Source organism: Schistocerca gregaria, chromosome 4, assembly GCF_023897955.1.
Source record: "Schistocerca gregaria isolate iqSchGreg1 chromosome 4, iqSchGreg1.2, whole genome shotgun sequence".
Classification (NCBI taxonomy): domain Eukaryota; kingdom Metazoa; phylum Arthropoda; class Insecta; order Orthoptera; family Acrididae; genus Schistocerca; species Schistocerca gregaria.
Genome location: NC_064923.1, coordinates 552,826,048 through 552,843,542, shown reverse-complemented (window position 1 = coordinate 552,843,542; position 17,495 = coordinate 552,826,048). Strand labels below are relative to the sequence as shown.

General features: G+C 38.6%; 1 protein-coding gene across 1 annotated transcript in view; it reads right to left on the bottom strand.

Moving 5' to 3' along the window:
* The window catches only part of LOC126267806 (sodium/potassium/calcium exchanger Nckx30C), a 1,385,039-nt gene that overhangs the window by 23,295 nt on the left and 1,344,249 nt on the right, over positions 1 to 17,495 (bottom strand). The window contains exon 7 of the mRNA XM_049973112.1: positions 12,811 to 12,947. Within this exon, the coding sequence (XP_049829069.1) occupies positions 12,811 to 12,947 (137 nt within the window). The remainder of the gene's footprint in view (positions 1 to 12,810; positions 12,948 to 17,495) is intronic.

The window sequence follows — 17,495 nt, the reverse complement described above, 5'->3', positions numbered from 1 at the left end:
TTATGTTGTTCAAAGTACTTCAGACACAGTCCTATTTTCTTATCCATTATCTTATTCAAAATATTTCAACTACAGTCCTATTTTCTAATTCATTACTAGATGTGCACATAACTTAATTCTAGATAAAATTTAAAATTTTCTGGTAAATTAAATGTTCAAAGAGATTTTGAAATTGCAGCTGGTCATTGTAAACTTTACTTCTCGATATTTCAACTGGACACCTGCCAGTCATCTTCAGGTGAACGATCAACAACTGACAAATACTTTCTCTGCTCTGCCTTATATAGAGCGAGAGTAGTGCCATGCATGCATTAGAGAAACAGAAGGACCACACCACCTGGCAGCAGCTTCTTCACTGATGGAACTGCAAAGATCAGCAGTCTTTGGTGTTGCCACTCACTGCAGTCATTGCAGTATTCTGGCATCTTTGTCTAGAGCAAATCTCAGAGATGACTGGATTCCACACATTGTCCAGGTGGTAGCTTCTGTCACAGTTCATTAGATTTTATGTGATGCGTATTTCAATGGGTTATTTTATAATGGAGTCCCAAAAAGATGTTGCTGTGGCTGAAACTAATGTTTTGTCATACTTCATTGAATGTCTGTTGGAGATACAATGTTCTGCATTTGCAAACTTGCTCAGTTACAGAAGGTGAGGGCAACGTTTATATTCTGCATGCACAACGTTCTTCTACTGTGTGTGTTGTTTTGTCCTATATAAGCTGTACCAAACTGGTGAGGTATTTTGTAAATTCCCACCTTCTGCAATAACAAGTTATCTTTCACTGATCCCAGCAGGTCCAAAATTGTAGATGGTGGGTGGAAAATTACTTTCATCTGAAGATTACTAAGGATTCTTACTATTTTGTTGGAAATATTTCCAACAAATGGAAGAAAAGCGTGGGACTTTGCTGGCACGTTCTCCTTATTATCCACTCCCCTGTTCTTTGTTTTAGCTGATAATGCCCTGTTCATCTGCCAAGTCAAGTATCCATTGTCTCTGAACACTGTCCTCAAATGTGCAAGCTCTTTAGGCAAACAATCTGCATTTAAAACTGTATGGCCCCTGTGCACAAGGGTTTTAAGCACATTCATGATTTGAGATGGATAATGGCAACTTGAAGAGTGCAAGTACAAATCAATGTGAGGGGGCTTATGATACACAAAAAGTCCCAGAGAGCCATCACTCTTCTGTCTAGCGAAAACATCAAGGAATGGGAGACGACCATCTTCCTCTGATTTCATAGAAAATCAAATGTTCTCATAAATGGAGTTAAGTTGGTGTAAAAACTCCATTAACTTTTCTTCTCCGTGAGGCCACACTATGAAAGTATCATTCAAGTTCCTACAAAAAACAGTTTAAGAACCATTGGTTCAAGTGCTGTTTCCTCAAAAACCTCCATAAAACAGTTTGCCACCAGGGGAGACAAGTGACTGCCCATGGCAATGCCATCAGTCTGTTCAAAATATTCTGGGTTTAATATAAAATAGGTTGAGGAAAGAGTGTGCCAAAACAAAGAAGTGATGCCCAACAAACTGTTTACCAATTAATGGTAAAGAATCAGCAAGAGGTACCTTTTTAAAAAGGGATACTACATCAAAACTCACTAGAAGATCTGAACTGCTTAGGTTGAGAGCCACCAGTCAGTAGATAAAATCGGCTGAGTTCCATGTATGATGAGGACATTTGCAACCAATGGTCTCAGCAAGATGTTTGGCTAAATCGTATGTGGGAGTGTCAATGTTACTTGCTATGAGCCATAAAGGAAGGCCATCTTTGTGCACTTTAAAAAAAATGGTTCAAATGGCTCTGAGCACTATGGGACCTAAAATCTGTGGTCATCAGTCCCCTAGAACTTAAAACTACTTAAACCTAACTAACCTAAGGTCATCACACACATCCATGCCCGAGGCAGGATTCGAACCTGCGACCGTAGCAGTCGCGCGGTTCCGGACTGAGCGCCTAGAACCACTAGACCACCGCGGCTGGCTTGTGCACTTTAGGAAGACCATAGAGTATGGTGGTACACTGCCATGTGGTCTTAACCATTCGATGGTCTCTGGATGTAATGAGGAAGAATTCAGGAGTGTACATGTCTTCTTTGGTACACATGCTGTAAGTTCATTGGCAATCTTCCTGTAAATAGGATCACTGAGTAGGTCATTCATCTTCTCCAAATACAAACTATGAGGTAACAAAACTCTTGATTTACCTTTATGAGCCTTCAGCACTGATATGTTTGGGTCCTCTCTGAGATTTCATTGTGCAGCCCTTTCTTCATAGGTTATGTTACTGTGTTGAGAATGAGATTTCAAAAGAGCATGGCAAGTTTCCATTCTTATTTCTACACCAGAATCCACTAGAAGGCATTGTTCCCATAGGAAGGCATTTACAGCTTCAACACCTCTTACAACACTTATCAGAGGTAGCACATTTGGTTTAGGTGCAAAATTTAGTCCTTTAACCAATAGAGACAGCATCAAATCATCTAAATGATTCTCTGTGAAGTTAACAATGGAATGTCATGCAGTTATTTCCTCTGGTGATGGATGTTGTGGCACCAAACAATCAAATTTTGACAACTGCCAAGAACTTTCATCCTTATACACTGAAACACCAAAGAAATTGACATAGGCATGCATTTTCAAATACAGAGATAGGTAAACAGGTAGAATATGGTGCTGCGGTTGGCCATGCCTATATAAGACAAGTGTCTGGTGCCATTGTTAGGTCAGTTACTGCTGATACAATGACAGATGAGCAAGATTTGAGTGAGTTCGAATGTGGTGTTATAGTTGGTGCACAAGTGATGGGGGACACCATCTCTGAGGTAGCGATGAAGTGTAGATTTTCCTGTAGGACTATTTCATGAGTCTACTGTGAATATCAGGAATCCAGTAACACATCAAATCTCCAACATTGCTGCAGCTGGAAAAAGATCCCACAAGAAAGGGACCAATGATGGCTGAAGGGAATCATTCAGCATGACAGAAGTACAACCCTTCTGCAAATTTCTGCAGAATGAAACATCATCGATATGGGCTTCTGGAGCTGAAGGCCCTCTCATGTACCCTTTATGACAGCACAACGCAAAGCTTTACATCTCTCCTGGGCCTGTCAACACCAACAGTAGACTGTTGATGACTGGAAACATGTTGGTTGCTTGAACTCATTTCAAATTGTATCGAGTGGGTGCACATATGTGTGAATGAAGATAACCTCATGAATCCATGGACCCTATATGTCACAGGGAACAGTTCAACTGGTGGAGGCTCTGTAATGGTGTGGGACTTGTGCAGATGGAATGATATGGGACCACTGACATGTCTGGAGATGACTCTGACACATGACACATACATAAGCATCCTGTCTGATCACCTGCGTCCATTCATGTCCATTGTGCATTCTGACGGACTTGGGCAATTCCAGCAGGACAGTGCAACACCCACATGTCCAAAATCGCTACAGAGTGGCTCCAGGAACACACTACTGATCTTAAAAACTTCCTCTGGCCACCAAAGCCCCAGACATGAACATTAAGGAGCATAACGGGGATGCTTTGCAATGTACTGTTCAGAAGAGATCTCCATCCCCTCATACTCTTAAGGATTTAAGAACAGCTGTGCAGGACTCATAGCATCAATTCCCTCCAGCACTACTTCAGACAATAGTGGAGTGCAAGCCACAATGTGTTGCAGCACTTATGCATGCTCGCGGGGGCCGTACACATATTAGGCAGGTGTAACAGTTTCTTTCACTCTTCAGTATTCATCCAATCAAACTTGGCTCAAGTCCATCCAACAACCAATCCCATGGTACAAGAGAGAGAAGCACTGCAATCTTCATGTGTAAGTGGAATAGTTCTTCTGAAATGGTATCCAACCTTTGCCTTGTATAAGAAATTCTCTCCTTATCGGAGAAGGTAAGTTAATGGAGTTTTTGCATCATCTTAACTCCTTCAGGAGAGCATTTGATTTACTGTGGAATAAGAGGAAGATGGTTGTCTCCCATTCCTGTATGTTTTGATTAGATGGAAGAGTGATGGCTCTCTGGGACATTCTGTTTATCCTATGCCCACTCACACTGATTTGTATTTGCACTTTTCAATTTGCCATCACCCATTCCAAACCATGAGTGTGCTTAAAACCCTTGTACACAGGACCCATATAGTATCAGATGCATATTGTTGGATACTCGATCCTGCAAATTAACAGGGCATTCTCAGCTGACACCAAGAACTGGGAAATGGATAAACAGGAGATGCACCAAAAAAGTCCCAAGCTTTTATTCCCTTTGTTGGAAATATTTGCTTCAAAATAGCAATAATGCTTAGTAATTTTCAGGTGAAAGTGATTTTCCGCCTACCACCTAAGATTTTGGACCTGTTGGGATCAGTGAAGGATAACTTGTTATTGTGGAAGGTGGGAGTTTACAATATACCTTACCAGTATGATATGGCCTGTATAGAACAAACAACATGCTTAGTGGAAAAATGTTGCACACAACATAAAAATTACACTCTCCTTCTGCAATTCAGCAAGTCTGCAAATACAGAATACCGTATCTCCAATGGACATTCATTAGAGTATGATGAAACATTAATTTTGGCCACAGTAATGTCTTCTTGGGACTCAATTATAAAGTAATTCCTTAAATATGCATCTAGGAAAATCTAATGAACCATGACAGCAGCTACCAGCTGGATAATACATGGAATCCCACCATTTCCGAAATTTGCTCCAGACGAATACTTAATTATACTTTGTGTAGTTCTCTCTGTCATGGAGTTTTACTTCATAATGATAAATCGCCCATTTTGTTAGAAATTATGGAGGAGCCACTTAAAGATTCACAGTTAGAATTGAGATATTTTTAGAATCTCCCATTTATCACTAGTTGAAAAGGGTACTTTGTCTCCAGTTCCCTACATACCTCATGTTTTATAATGATCAAAGTGGTTTCTTTTTCCTATGAAATGAGTCTCTTGTTTGTAATGTGATTAACTGCATTAATTACTTGGTCACCTTTTTGTCTATACTTTCAAATTTAAGAAATTTTGGGTGAGGATTAATTTCTATTTTTTTCTTTTTGATGTTAAACACTCCAGTTATTTTTATTACATGTGATTTACTTTTATGAGATCACTGTCTTAATGTTGCACAATGAAAATATTCAATACGTGTACTCATAAAAATTGAATTCTTATATTATTGTAGCTAACTAATTGAAGTATGTTTGCTGACTGATTATGTAGTGAGACTTAGTTTTTTAATAAACAATTCCACATTTTCTTACCTAAGGTCTCTACATTTGGTTAAGTTTAATTTTGGTATACAAAGAGCTGCATCATCTGATACTCCTGCATATTGAGTATTTTTTTCATGCTACGTAATAGTTATCACTACAGTTAATAGTGTTACTTTGATTATGAGTGTTCGGTCACATCTTTATTAAACACAAAAACATCTATAATACTGATGCTTCAGCCATTCTCTTCAGGGTGACTAACTGCTGGATTCTGGTGAATGATCCTCCCCTATAAACTATCTTGTTTTGATTGTCAGCTGGCTGTCAACATTACATTCTGGGATGCCAATGGACAGTTTGATGTAAAGATTTACTAGGAGGGGTGATTACTGCCTGTGCCACACTGGCAGGTGATTGGTGGACAATAGCAAATCAGCAGCTTGTTTCTAAGACATTAATGCTGCGTGACAGTTCTCTTTTGGCTGCTTGTTCATACTGTTGAACCTGGATCATGTGGAGCTGTTGGCTGATGAACACACATGGCCTGTTGGACTGGGATTGCTGGCAGCCAGGACGGATTATTTATTTCCATCCTTTCTGTTCATGCTGTTGGTGTATTTAATGGTTTTGATAGCCTATCTTATTTTTCACTGCTGCATCCTTGGCTGCCGAGCGAGCACACAAGGCTCTTGAAAACTGATAGATTGGCCACAGTCCTGATAGTATTCAGCTATAGCTGAATTGTTATGTTGTCCCAGCCATAGACAGTGATCATACTCTAACATGTAAGTGATAATAGGTCTCCTGATTTCATCAATGTAGACAGTCTAACATTCACATCAAAGTTCATAGGTGCCTGCAGCTTCGAGAGCAGCTACAGAATTCCTCTTGTGTCTCAACACATCTAGGATCTTATGGCTGTTCTAGAACATTGTTTTAATTCTTCTGTGGTGCAGCACCTTGCCTACATGCTTGCTGGTGCTTCTCACATAAGTTAAGAGAGCAGCAGGAAGAGGTTCTTCTGTTCCACTGTATATACTAGTACTAGCTACGGATCTAATGGTCACTAGTAACACAAAATCTCTGTATACCCATGTGCTACAACATCAAGTACCAGTAAACATCTGCAACTTGGCACAACTGTGTTTCTCATTGACATACTTTACTTGGCTTTGCAAATTCCATGAGCTGACACACAGAGTGATAATGGGCTCCCCCCTTCCACCCATAACAGGTGATGTATTCATGGAAGCATTCATTCAGACAGTGCTAAGTTCCATGCTGCTGCACCTACATTGTTGGCTGAGGTACACGGTCATATTTGTCGTGCTACCTGCCCAAGCAGCACAGGCAATAGCCAACAATACAGCCATCTACCCATGGCAATATTTGTTTCAAATTATCCAACTGTATCATAGAACGTGACATTGGTAGCTACTTGTGAACTAACGTAAGACAGGAAGCCATAACTAGAACACAGCAGTTAATCAACCTGAAGAGGACTACTGCATAATGATTAAAATTGTGGTATTTTTAGTTGTTTTAGTGTTTCAAAAGGATGTGGCTTAATACTCAAAATTATTTTATTCAAATTGACTCTTGCAGTGGGATCTTACAAACTTTGTTGCTATTGTTCTTGTACAGTGGTCAAGATTTAGATTTATTGCATCTTTGATCATCAGGTACTGGTAACATGAAGCACATTGGTCATAAGCACAGTAACTGCAGGAAATGTATAAAAGCTAAGTGTGTGCAAGAATGGAGATTATTTCCATAGAGCACAGAAAACAGCTCCAGTATGATGTTCTGGGCAGCTGAGTTTAAAGATCTCAAGAAGTGTAGAGGAAGTAGGTGTATGGGGACTGGTGAGAGTGGTAAGGAAGAGGAATTCCAGAGGAATGACTTTATTTATTTTCTATTATGAAAAGGAAAGACTGCTACTCACCATATAGAGGAAATGTTGAGTCACAGAACAGATCACAGAACAGGCGTAACAAAAAGACTGGCATACATGTTGATCTTTTGGCCAAAAGGTGTTTCCTAAAGTAGAAAACACACATACGTTCATGAAGGCACACCTCACACAAACACACACACACACACGCACGCACGTGCACGCGAGACCACTGTCTCTGGCCTTTGAGGCTGGGCTGTGAGCAACTGCACCTGATGGAAGAAACAATCTGGCTGATGGAAGTAAAGAGGAGGCTGGAGCAGGGAGGGGGAGGAATATAGAATAGCAGGTTAAAGATGGGGGAAGGTAAATAGCTGCTTGTGGGAGCATGCAGAAGTGTGGTGGTGACAGGGTAGGGCAGCTAGGTGCAGTTGCAAGGGAAGGGGAAGGGGAGGGGAGGGGAGTGGAAAAGAAGAGAAGTAGAGGAGAAAAAGAAATACTAGTGGATGCATTTGTGAAATAGAAAGCTTGCACTGTTGGAGTGGGGGCATAGAAGTTGATAGGTGGGTGAAAGACAGGGCCTAATGAAGGTTGAGGCCAGGGGGGTTTATTGGAATGTAGGATACATTGCAAAATTCGGAAAAGCTAGTGTTGGTTCATAACTCAGTACCACCCAGGACACGAGCAACTGAATCACATTTTAAGTCATGATTTCAACTATCTCTCATCATGCCCTGACATAAGGAATCTCCTACCCACTATTCTTTCCATCCCTCCCACAGTGGTATTCCACTGCCCACCAAACAAACCTAGGCAACATTTTTGTCCATCCCTATTCCACTCCTGATTCAAACCCCTTGCCTCATGGCTCATATCCCTGCAACAGACCTATTTGCAGACTGTACATATTCCCACCACCACCACCTATCCCATTAATGGCAGGACTACCTGTGAAAGCAGTCATATGCTGTACACATTAAGCTGCAACCACAATGCTGTGTTCTATGTGGGCATGAAAACCAACAAGATGTCTGTCCGCATGAATGGCAATGAACAAACTGTGGCCAAGAGACAGCTGGACCACTCAGCTCCTGAGCATGATGCCCAACACAACATTTTTCACTTCAGTGACTGCTTCACAGCCTGCACCATCTGGTTTCTTCTTAACTGCACCATCTTTTCTGAATTGCACTGGTGGGATGTCTCTGTGTGATGTATCCTGTGTTCCTGTAACCCCAGGGACCTCAACCTTCATTAGCCTCTGTCCTTCACCTGTCTATCCCCTTCCATGCTCCCACTGAAATGCTACACAGGTTTCTGTTTTCTCCCTTCAGGCACAGTTGCTCAGTCTGGTCTCAGTGGCCAGAGACAGTGGCCATGTGTTTGTGAGTTGTGCTTACATGAATCTGTGTGTGGTGTTTATGCTGGAAAAAGACATTTTGGCTGAAAGCTCAACATGTATGACAGTCTTTTTGTTGTGTCTATCTGCTCAGTAGCTTCTCTATAATGGTGAGTAGCAATCTTTCTTTTTCATAATATTGTCATTATCCCATCCTGGATTTTCCATTGTTTTATTTATTTTCTGTGTGCTCATCAATTGCTTAGCATCTTCTGGTCTTAGCAAACTGTAATCTATTGACATTAATTTTGTAGTTGCACAGGTCTGTTTGCAGGTAGTATTGTTACTTGTCATACAACAGGAATCTACAGTGCTTAAATTGTGACAAACAGATAGTTTTTAAAATAATGTTTATCATATGTCATCTTGAATTTTATCGATTTAAATAGATTTTGAATTTCTTGCTTTATGTTGCATCAAAATGAAGAACAACACTTTCAATTATAGACAAAAAGGCCAAGTCTACATACAATTTGTTTTTCTTTTTTGTTTTGATATTGTATAAGTCACAGTTCCAGCAAAGCTCATTTTTATTATTAGCAAAGAATATAATTTAGGGTAAATGTATTGGGAAGAGGGAATACAATTTTGTATATGTTTGATGGGGCCTCCATAAAATCACAGGTATCTACCATACGAAATATTCTTGCTTTTTACCTTTGCTGAATAACTACTTTGTGGCATAAAATGTTTCACCTATCAATAAACAACCAGATACAAATGCATTAAATTTACTTGTGAAGGCTGTATGCACCACCAACAGACATTTATTTTAAAACTGCAACACATAACGATATTACAAAATTCATCACCTCAATAAAAAAATAGTAATTGTGTTGGGTATGATGATATTTCCAGAAGATTATTAAAATCTTATGCTGAGTTGAGAGTATTTCCCTTAAACAGGTCACTCAAAAGTAAATCTGTTATAAGTAACATTTTCTGACAGACTTAAATATGCAGTAGTTACATCTACTTATAAAACTGGAGACAAGCAAACCATCTGTAGTTATATACCTATTCTTTTAAAAGAGTGCTTGAAAAAATGGCTGGTGATAGAATACTGACTCATTTAACCAAGCAGAAGTTGTTAACTGCCTCTCAATTCTCTCAATTTGGTTTCTGTGAAGGATTCTCTACAAAGAAAGCAATACAAGACTTAATAAATTAAGTGCTGGAAAATCTGTAGAAGAAAAATTAACCTATTGGTATATTTTGTGAACTTACCAAAGCTGGTGATTATGTGACTTACAAAATTAATACAATTTTGTACAATATTTATTTAATATCATTTACATATATTAACAACAAGAGAGGACCCAGTATCAAGCCCTGTGGGACTCACCAAATTACACTCCTCCGTTTCTGGTGGTTTAGTCAATGAAAGTGACTCTGTGCTTTCTGTCATGAAAACTACATCCATCTATTGTCCACACATCTATTTAATTTTATCTTCACTTCTTTTAGTGGAAAACAATATGCAAAGTGTCGGAAAGCATACAGTGAACACAATTTTAAATTCTATATTTTGAGAGTTTGATGTTTAGCTCTCTTCCCTTCTTCTCATTAGTTCTCTGTTAACATTGACATGGGCAATGTTTGATTCTTTTATTGCCATCTTTGTCTTATGATAAACACTTAATCAGTCCACATTTTATTGTTCTTCACATCTAACCACCATAATCAGATAAACAATTTTCTATTGTAACATTTAAATCACTGAGATAATAGAGAAATAAACCTAAGACTTTCATCAAACACACTAGGTGTCCAGAATTAGATCTTCACTCTGCAGTGGGGTGTGCATTGATATGAAACTTCCTGGCATATTAAAACTGTGTGACAGACCAAGACTCGAACTCGGGACCTTTGCCTTTTGCAGGCAAGTGCTCTATCATCTGAGCTACCCAAGCATGACACCCGACCCATCCTCACAACTTTACTTCCACCAGTTTCACACTAGGTGTCCTCAGTCAGTGTCACTTGATGAAAAATCACTATAAAAGTAATGATAATGAATCTTCAATTAAAATGCATTGTGATTGTAAAGCTGTCTTAAACATTTTATTCCATATGGCCTGGATCTTCCATTATTTGTTATTTCAAATTAAAATATTTTATGCTGATAAACTGTAAACTGTCAGCAATGTTATCATTTGTGTTTCCAAATCCACATTTGTGGCACGGGATTTGAGGAACTATTCAGTATAATATTCATTAACCAGAAGAGCTTCTGAATTAAAACCAGTTTTTGTATATATACCCACACCCCATTTCTTTTACTGGTACTATATTAATATGACATTAGCTACAGATATCTGCTTAATTTCGGTGAGTGCCAAGTGATCTTCTAACACAAGTGACACATCTGCTTATACTTCAGTTATCCCTTCATTTCACTAATCCATCTCACATTCTAATGGAAGATTCAAAATGAGCATTCTTTGAGTCTTTACTTTTTCTAAAAATGCAGTGTACTGCTTTATTAATAGTGTTTTCAGCTATAACTGTTGTCACCGACATTCGACAACTTTCAGAAGCTACCACTCATGGAGATGTGCAGTGTCTTGTCTGCACACTCTATTGGCTGGCTAACAGCTGTTAGGCCAGCTGACAGCTTTGCAGATGGCCCAGCCAGTTCAAACTCAGTAAACTTCTACCTCAGCATTTGTATTACTGGACCATTGTAGTGAGCCACTCCATGACCAGTATACCCATTGTAATAAGTTGTTTTCTATAGTTAATGAAGTTTGTCATGTCAGTCATTATGTGGTGTTCCATTGTAGGATTAGATGAATAATTATCCTGAATTTCCTACATTTTGGAACAGCTGCCTTACCATTAGGGTATTCAAGCATGCTTCTGGGCCTGATCCAAATTCTCAATGTTATTCAGTGTTCCTTCCTATAAGCATGACAACCACTGTTGCAAGCTGCATCTTCCAAGTTTTCTTTCACTGTGCTTCTGCCAACTCTGATCATGTATCTTGTTTGATGATGAAGTCATATTTACTAATCATGGCCAGGTAAACCACTGAACCAATCCTATTGGCCTCAACAAGTGGAGCGTCAGTGTCCATGGGCTGTAAATGTGTGGTGTGGGATAGTGAACCATCAGATCACAGATCTGTTTTTCACAGACAGAACACTGAATGTGCACAATCATTGCAACCTCCTAACAGATCATCTTCCACGGATGCCAGAAGACATTCCTCTGTGGACTAGGAGGAACCTGTAGTACTAACATGATGGCTGCCATACCATAGTGCATGAGGTACTGCAGCAGATTTTCACAAATTCATTACAAATCATTGGATTGGTTGCAGAGAACCTGTACCTTCCCCAGATTTGAGGCTTGTAGACTTTTTTCTCTGGGGAAAGCTGAAAGATGTTGTCTACAAGGACATACCAAGTACACCTGATGATATACAATGACACATTACTGCAATCTGCTTGGACATCTCCACTTAAATGCTAGCATGTGCACAGCAGAGATTCCATGCCAGACTGGAAGTGTATACTGCCACTGCCGGTTGTCATTTTGAACACAACCTGTGATGGTCAATTGTTTCATTGCTGGTCAGATTCCACATAACTAGTGTATGGACTTGTGTTATTTGGTGTGTGGTGCCACAGGTATTTTACAAGTGTCAGTGTGGGAACTTTTCAAAATACAATATATTGTAAACAACTCACATTAGAATCCTTCAACAAACACCACTGACATTCTCGTTTACCCTACTTTTAGTTTGTTAGTGTCAATAAACAAGCTTCTATTTAAAAAGTATTTTCTCATTCTGAAAAAAAGTATCATGTTTGTGCAAGTATTATTACAATCTGTTGATTGACTGACAGTACAAGTCCCTAACTACCAGTCCATACTGAGAAAACCATGTGTCAATAGCTCTTTCCATTTCCATTATATCTGTGGTGCACATTTTACATGATACACTCTGTATACTTCTTTGCAAACATTACAACTCACATTCTATCCTTTGCATGATTGTAATAACCCACTCAGGTTTCAAGCTTTTTAGACAAATATGACTGACTGCTTATGCAGTAGACTATTTTTTGTATGACGGATGTTCACATCATGCAGTGGTACATTCTGATAATATTTATGGCACAGACTTTAGTGTCAGTGAAACTTAATGGAATTTTGTCATTGATACCACCATGTCTCACCCTTCTAATAACTATCATAACTGCTTGCTTTTAATGATTTAATTATATACTCTAAATATGTTTTGTCTTCTGTTATACATACCCAACAGTTACATCAAATATGTTGCTGCCAACTGATGAAGATACGGCCATATCACCAAAACCTTTCCGTGCTACAATGACACTTGTTATTAGATCTGGGATGGAAGTTCCAGCTGCAAGGAATGTGAGCCCCATCACCTTTAATAGAAATACAGTTAGTAAGTGACACTTTGTTACAGGTCTCTACAGTATTGGAAAAAGTGTGAGCTGTATGTCACAGTTGACAATCTGTAACATGAGGAAGTACATCATAGTTATGTTTTTACATGCCATACTATACTGAATTACAGAGATATCTCCAAGAAGCAAGTAGATCGTACCAAAAATTTTGATACTTTATTTAACTTGTGAATATTCTAAATAGTTATTGGAAACTGAACTTCAAGATTAGAGAAATTTGAAGTATGATGTTGTGATCTAGGAGCAGAAGACTGGAAAGTGAGGAAATTATGTGGAGTGTGTTGGAAGGTGAACGTGAGTGGATATACAAATTGAGAAAGAAGGAGGCAGCACAATATAATTATGTATGAGGAAGAGAACATTTGATATTTGAGTAGAACAATCTTATCATTTTTGTAGGACGATGTAAGATTTGCTGTAGGAAGAATGCAAAAACTTGCAGAGAAAAAAAGACTACAGCACAAAGGACAAGTAGAAATATTAGTTGAAAAAGAAAACTATGAAATGTTGCCATACCAATTTACCATTTTGAAGTTATTAGCTACTGTTTACCAGTGTGGAAGAATAGTGTATTGTGGAAAACTTTTTTGGCATTAATGAGCTCAGGATATCCTTCCTTTGATTCCACATGTGCCTCCTCACATCTGCTGCTGTTGATACTGGAGTACATAAATTGTGAAGGAATCTTAGGGAGCTTGGTTCTGTTTTTGAGGTGCCTTAACCAATCCGTTTTTCGGTGTACACTAAAAGTTATGTTTCATCTTATGTGGTTCCCTCTTCTTTGTACAGTATACCAATTCTACTCTAGCACTGATGGAAACTTACTTTATTTCCATATCTTATTCTCTGTGTTAAACAAGAATATCTCTTCCTCCACAAGCCAATATTTGCTTCCTTTCTCCTTCAGCATTTTTATTAGATACTATCTTATTGAAATCCTAAATAGAAGCTATCCAACACTATTTTCAGCTTTTGGCTGACATTAATACCTGTTAATGCAGGATTATTTTTGAAGTAAATATACACAGAAGTCTACGTTCACTTACAGACGATTATTATAAATATCACACTCCTACATAAACAGGACACTAACTTTCGATACAAGACTTACTGAATTTTTTTATGCACATCTTGAACAATGTCCAAATTTATACTTATTCCTTTTTCCATTGTTTCACTTTAAATGATGGTGGTAAAACTTGAGTAATTACATTGTTAAATTCTCATATGCTCATATAATATTTACAACAACAAAATTAATGGAATCTGTGTGATTAAGATTTCAAGAAATCAAAGACAGTTCATGTCATATGATTATTATTTTTGTTGTGTTTTTCAGTCCAATGAATGGTTCAATGCAGCTAATCTTTCATACAACTGTATATTGTTTCACCTTTGACAGAAAAGAAATTGCAGTTATCATGTATTGGATTATACAAATCTGTGGTATGTGACTGGTAGCATTAGATGTAGTCTTACAGACCAAGTGAGTCCTGTACATTATGAGGATACATAGTGTGAGCTCTGAGTTGACTTATCTTCTGAACCCATACTAAACCTGATTAAGGAGTGACTACATTCCAAAACAAAATATTGGGCTTCCTTGCTTACAGTAAACCCACATAAAGTGCAACACAGTTATGATTTAAAGCAATTGTTTGTGACACTTCAAATCGTATTGCTTTTTTTCTGACTGTGTGAAAAGCTGTAAGGTTTTCTGCAGTTAATCAGTACCTGGACCTTCGCAGTGCTACATGGCATTTATAAGCCTGGAAAATAATATTGTTCTCTTTCCAGTTTTATACTTACGTACAGTACTCTGGACACCTAAGTCTGGTACAGCTGAGAAAAGCCAGATATCACAGATTTCACATGCCAGAAAATTTGAGTTGTCCCTCTCATGGCACTCAGGAAGAAGCAAAATTCCATAGCACCATCACATTACTATTGGCACATGATGCTTGTCTGGTATTTATGGTAATAGAAAACTGGTGACCTTCACATCATATCTCCTTAGAAGCCTTAGTGATCCAAACCAGCTTCCAGTTTGTTTTGGCCAATCATCATGAGTTTTTAATTTTTTGGTGTCATTTATGAAGCAATTTTACCTTAAATATGATGTGGTGTGTCAAAAATATAGCTACAAGCATGAGTAAATGAGATTTTGTGTGGGGACTGGATGAAAAAAATGGGACGAATTTCACTTATTGTTCATCGTCAGTATTATGCAACAACAGTCTTATTCACTGTGTGCATTTTTGAAAACTGCTGTGTGTCCAGTGTAATTCAGGGAACAAAACATCAAAAGTTACAGGCCTGACACTACATGTTTTTCACATCATATCAAAAATGAGTCTTGTTAGCATCATGGCGATAATATAAAACTGTTGGGGTTCAAGGATAAAACTCTTACATTAATTGTTCTAAGAGCTGTAATTGGAAACTTTTGCCATTGTTAACATATTGTATGGCAAGCTTGCTGATGATGAAATTAATGTAGAGCTAGAGGAAAAGTGCTAGGTGAAATTATGTGATATTATTTACCTGACAGTTTTGGAAATTTTGTGAAAGAATCTCGTTGGTAAATTATGAAGTGCTTAATGGACTGATGAAGATGATGTAGCATTGTGCTAAAGCTGACAAATATAAAGGGAAGATGTGGTGGGTGACAGACAAAAAAACATTGTATGGGCCAAATAATGAATCAGAAGAACTCCACTCTGGATACACTGTAAGGCTTACTGTATCAGTGGAGAAAATGGTTTAATTGTTACAACTCAGGATATGAGTAGGTAACCAAAAAGTTTCTTCTGAAGTGTTTGTAAGAAGCATCATTAATTTTAAATACTGTGTAAGGGCAACACTGCAAAGTATGGGATAGTCTACAGGGGTGAAGTACAATGGGGACTTTGAATGCCCCAGGACCAATATGGTAACTGTGAAGACCCTCTAAGAACTCCAAAAAGTCACAGCTAACAGTGCTCTCGTGAAGCTGTGATAGGTCTAGCTAACCAACTGTGGACCAACAACCAGCTTTCAACAACAGAAGTAGCCTCAGAGATGATGGATATAAAAGACAATGACCCTGCAAGGTAAATTGGCTAAGAATTGGAACTCTGAACATTGGAACACTGACAAAAAAAAGGCAGAGGATATGATGGGAAGGAGACAACTATATATTTTAGACATGGCAGGGACAAAATGGAAAGGAGGAGGCAGTAGGGAACTGAGAAAAGGTTACATGTTTTATGTTGGAGTGGAAATGAAGAAAGAAGACAAAAGTGAGTGGGAGCAGTGAGGGATGGTCTAAGAGAAGAGATACAGAGGGTAAGTGACAGAATAATGAAGACAGGGTAATGTCAAAGGGAAGAAGTATGGAGATGGTTCAGGCATATGCTCCTCAAGTTGGCTGTACATCTCAGGAGGAGGGGGACTTTGAGGAAGAACTGCAAAAGCAGTTGAATGGATAAAGGATAATACTCATGGGAGATGTAAATGCACATGAGGGGGAGTGAAAAACAAGGATATGAAAATGTGTTGGGAGCAGAAGGATGTGGAAATAGAAATGAAGAAGGAAAGAGATTGCTGGAATTTTGCAAGAGAAATGGTTTAGTGATAGATAACATGGTTTTATGAGAAAGAGAGACAAAAATACAGTAAGAATTTAGTGCAGAAATCTTTGGTGGATTGCATGCTATATGACTGGGAAATGAGGAGGACTGTAATGGATATAAAGGTACTACTGTCAGAGGTATTGGATTGTGACCTTCAGCTTCTGGTGATGAGGAACAGTGGAAGAAGACAGAGAACCAGGAAAGGAGACTCAGAGTATGGAAACTGAAGGAAGAGAAAGTTAAGGAAGAATATCTGGGGATTATAAGGAAAAGGTTACCAAAGGTAATTTAAAAGTGCTCTGGTAGAAACTGCAGTAGCTATATGTGGAAGGACAAGCAACAGAAAATGGTGAAAGGAGACACCATGGTGAAATGAAAGAGTGAAGAAAGTAGTGGGAAAGAAGAACAATGCCTTCAGACCATGGTTCTGAGAAAGGACCAAAATGGCAAGAGAGAACTATAAGAAACAGAAGAAAGCTAGGCAAGTAAGGCAGTGGCTGAGAAGAGAAGAAAGTCACTGGAAGAATGGACAAAGATGATGGAGGAAGATAGCAGAGGCAGTAAGTAAGAATGTACTGTATGAAATGGTCAAATGTAAGACAAGAAGTTTGAGAGAGGATTCAACAATGATATATTTAAATGAGAAGGGTAGTAACAAAGAGACACTGAAGTTAGTGAGGAAGGAGTACTTTGAGCATTTGCTAAATCCAAATGGATTTGGAGATGAGGTCAACAGGCTAAAGGGAAGCAGAAGTAAACTCTGGGAGAGAAAAGAACCTGACATGAAAAAAGTGGAAGTGCACTGAACAAGATGCAGGGAGGAAAGGCATCATGTGTGGACAAAGTAACTGTTGAAATCAGGTATGTCAAAAGAATCTGGAGAGCATATCTG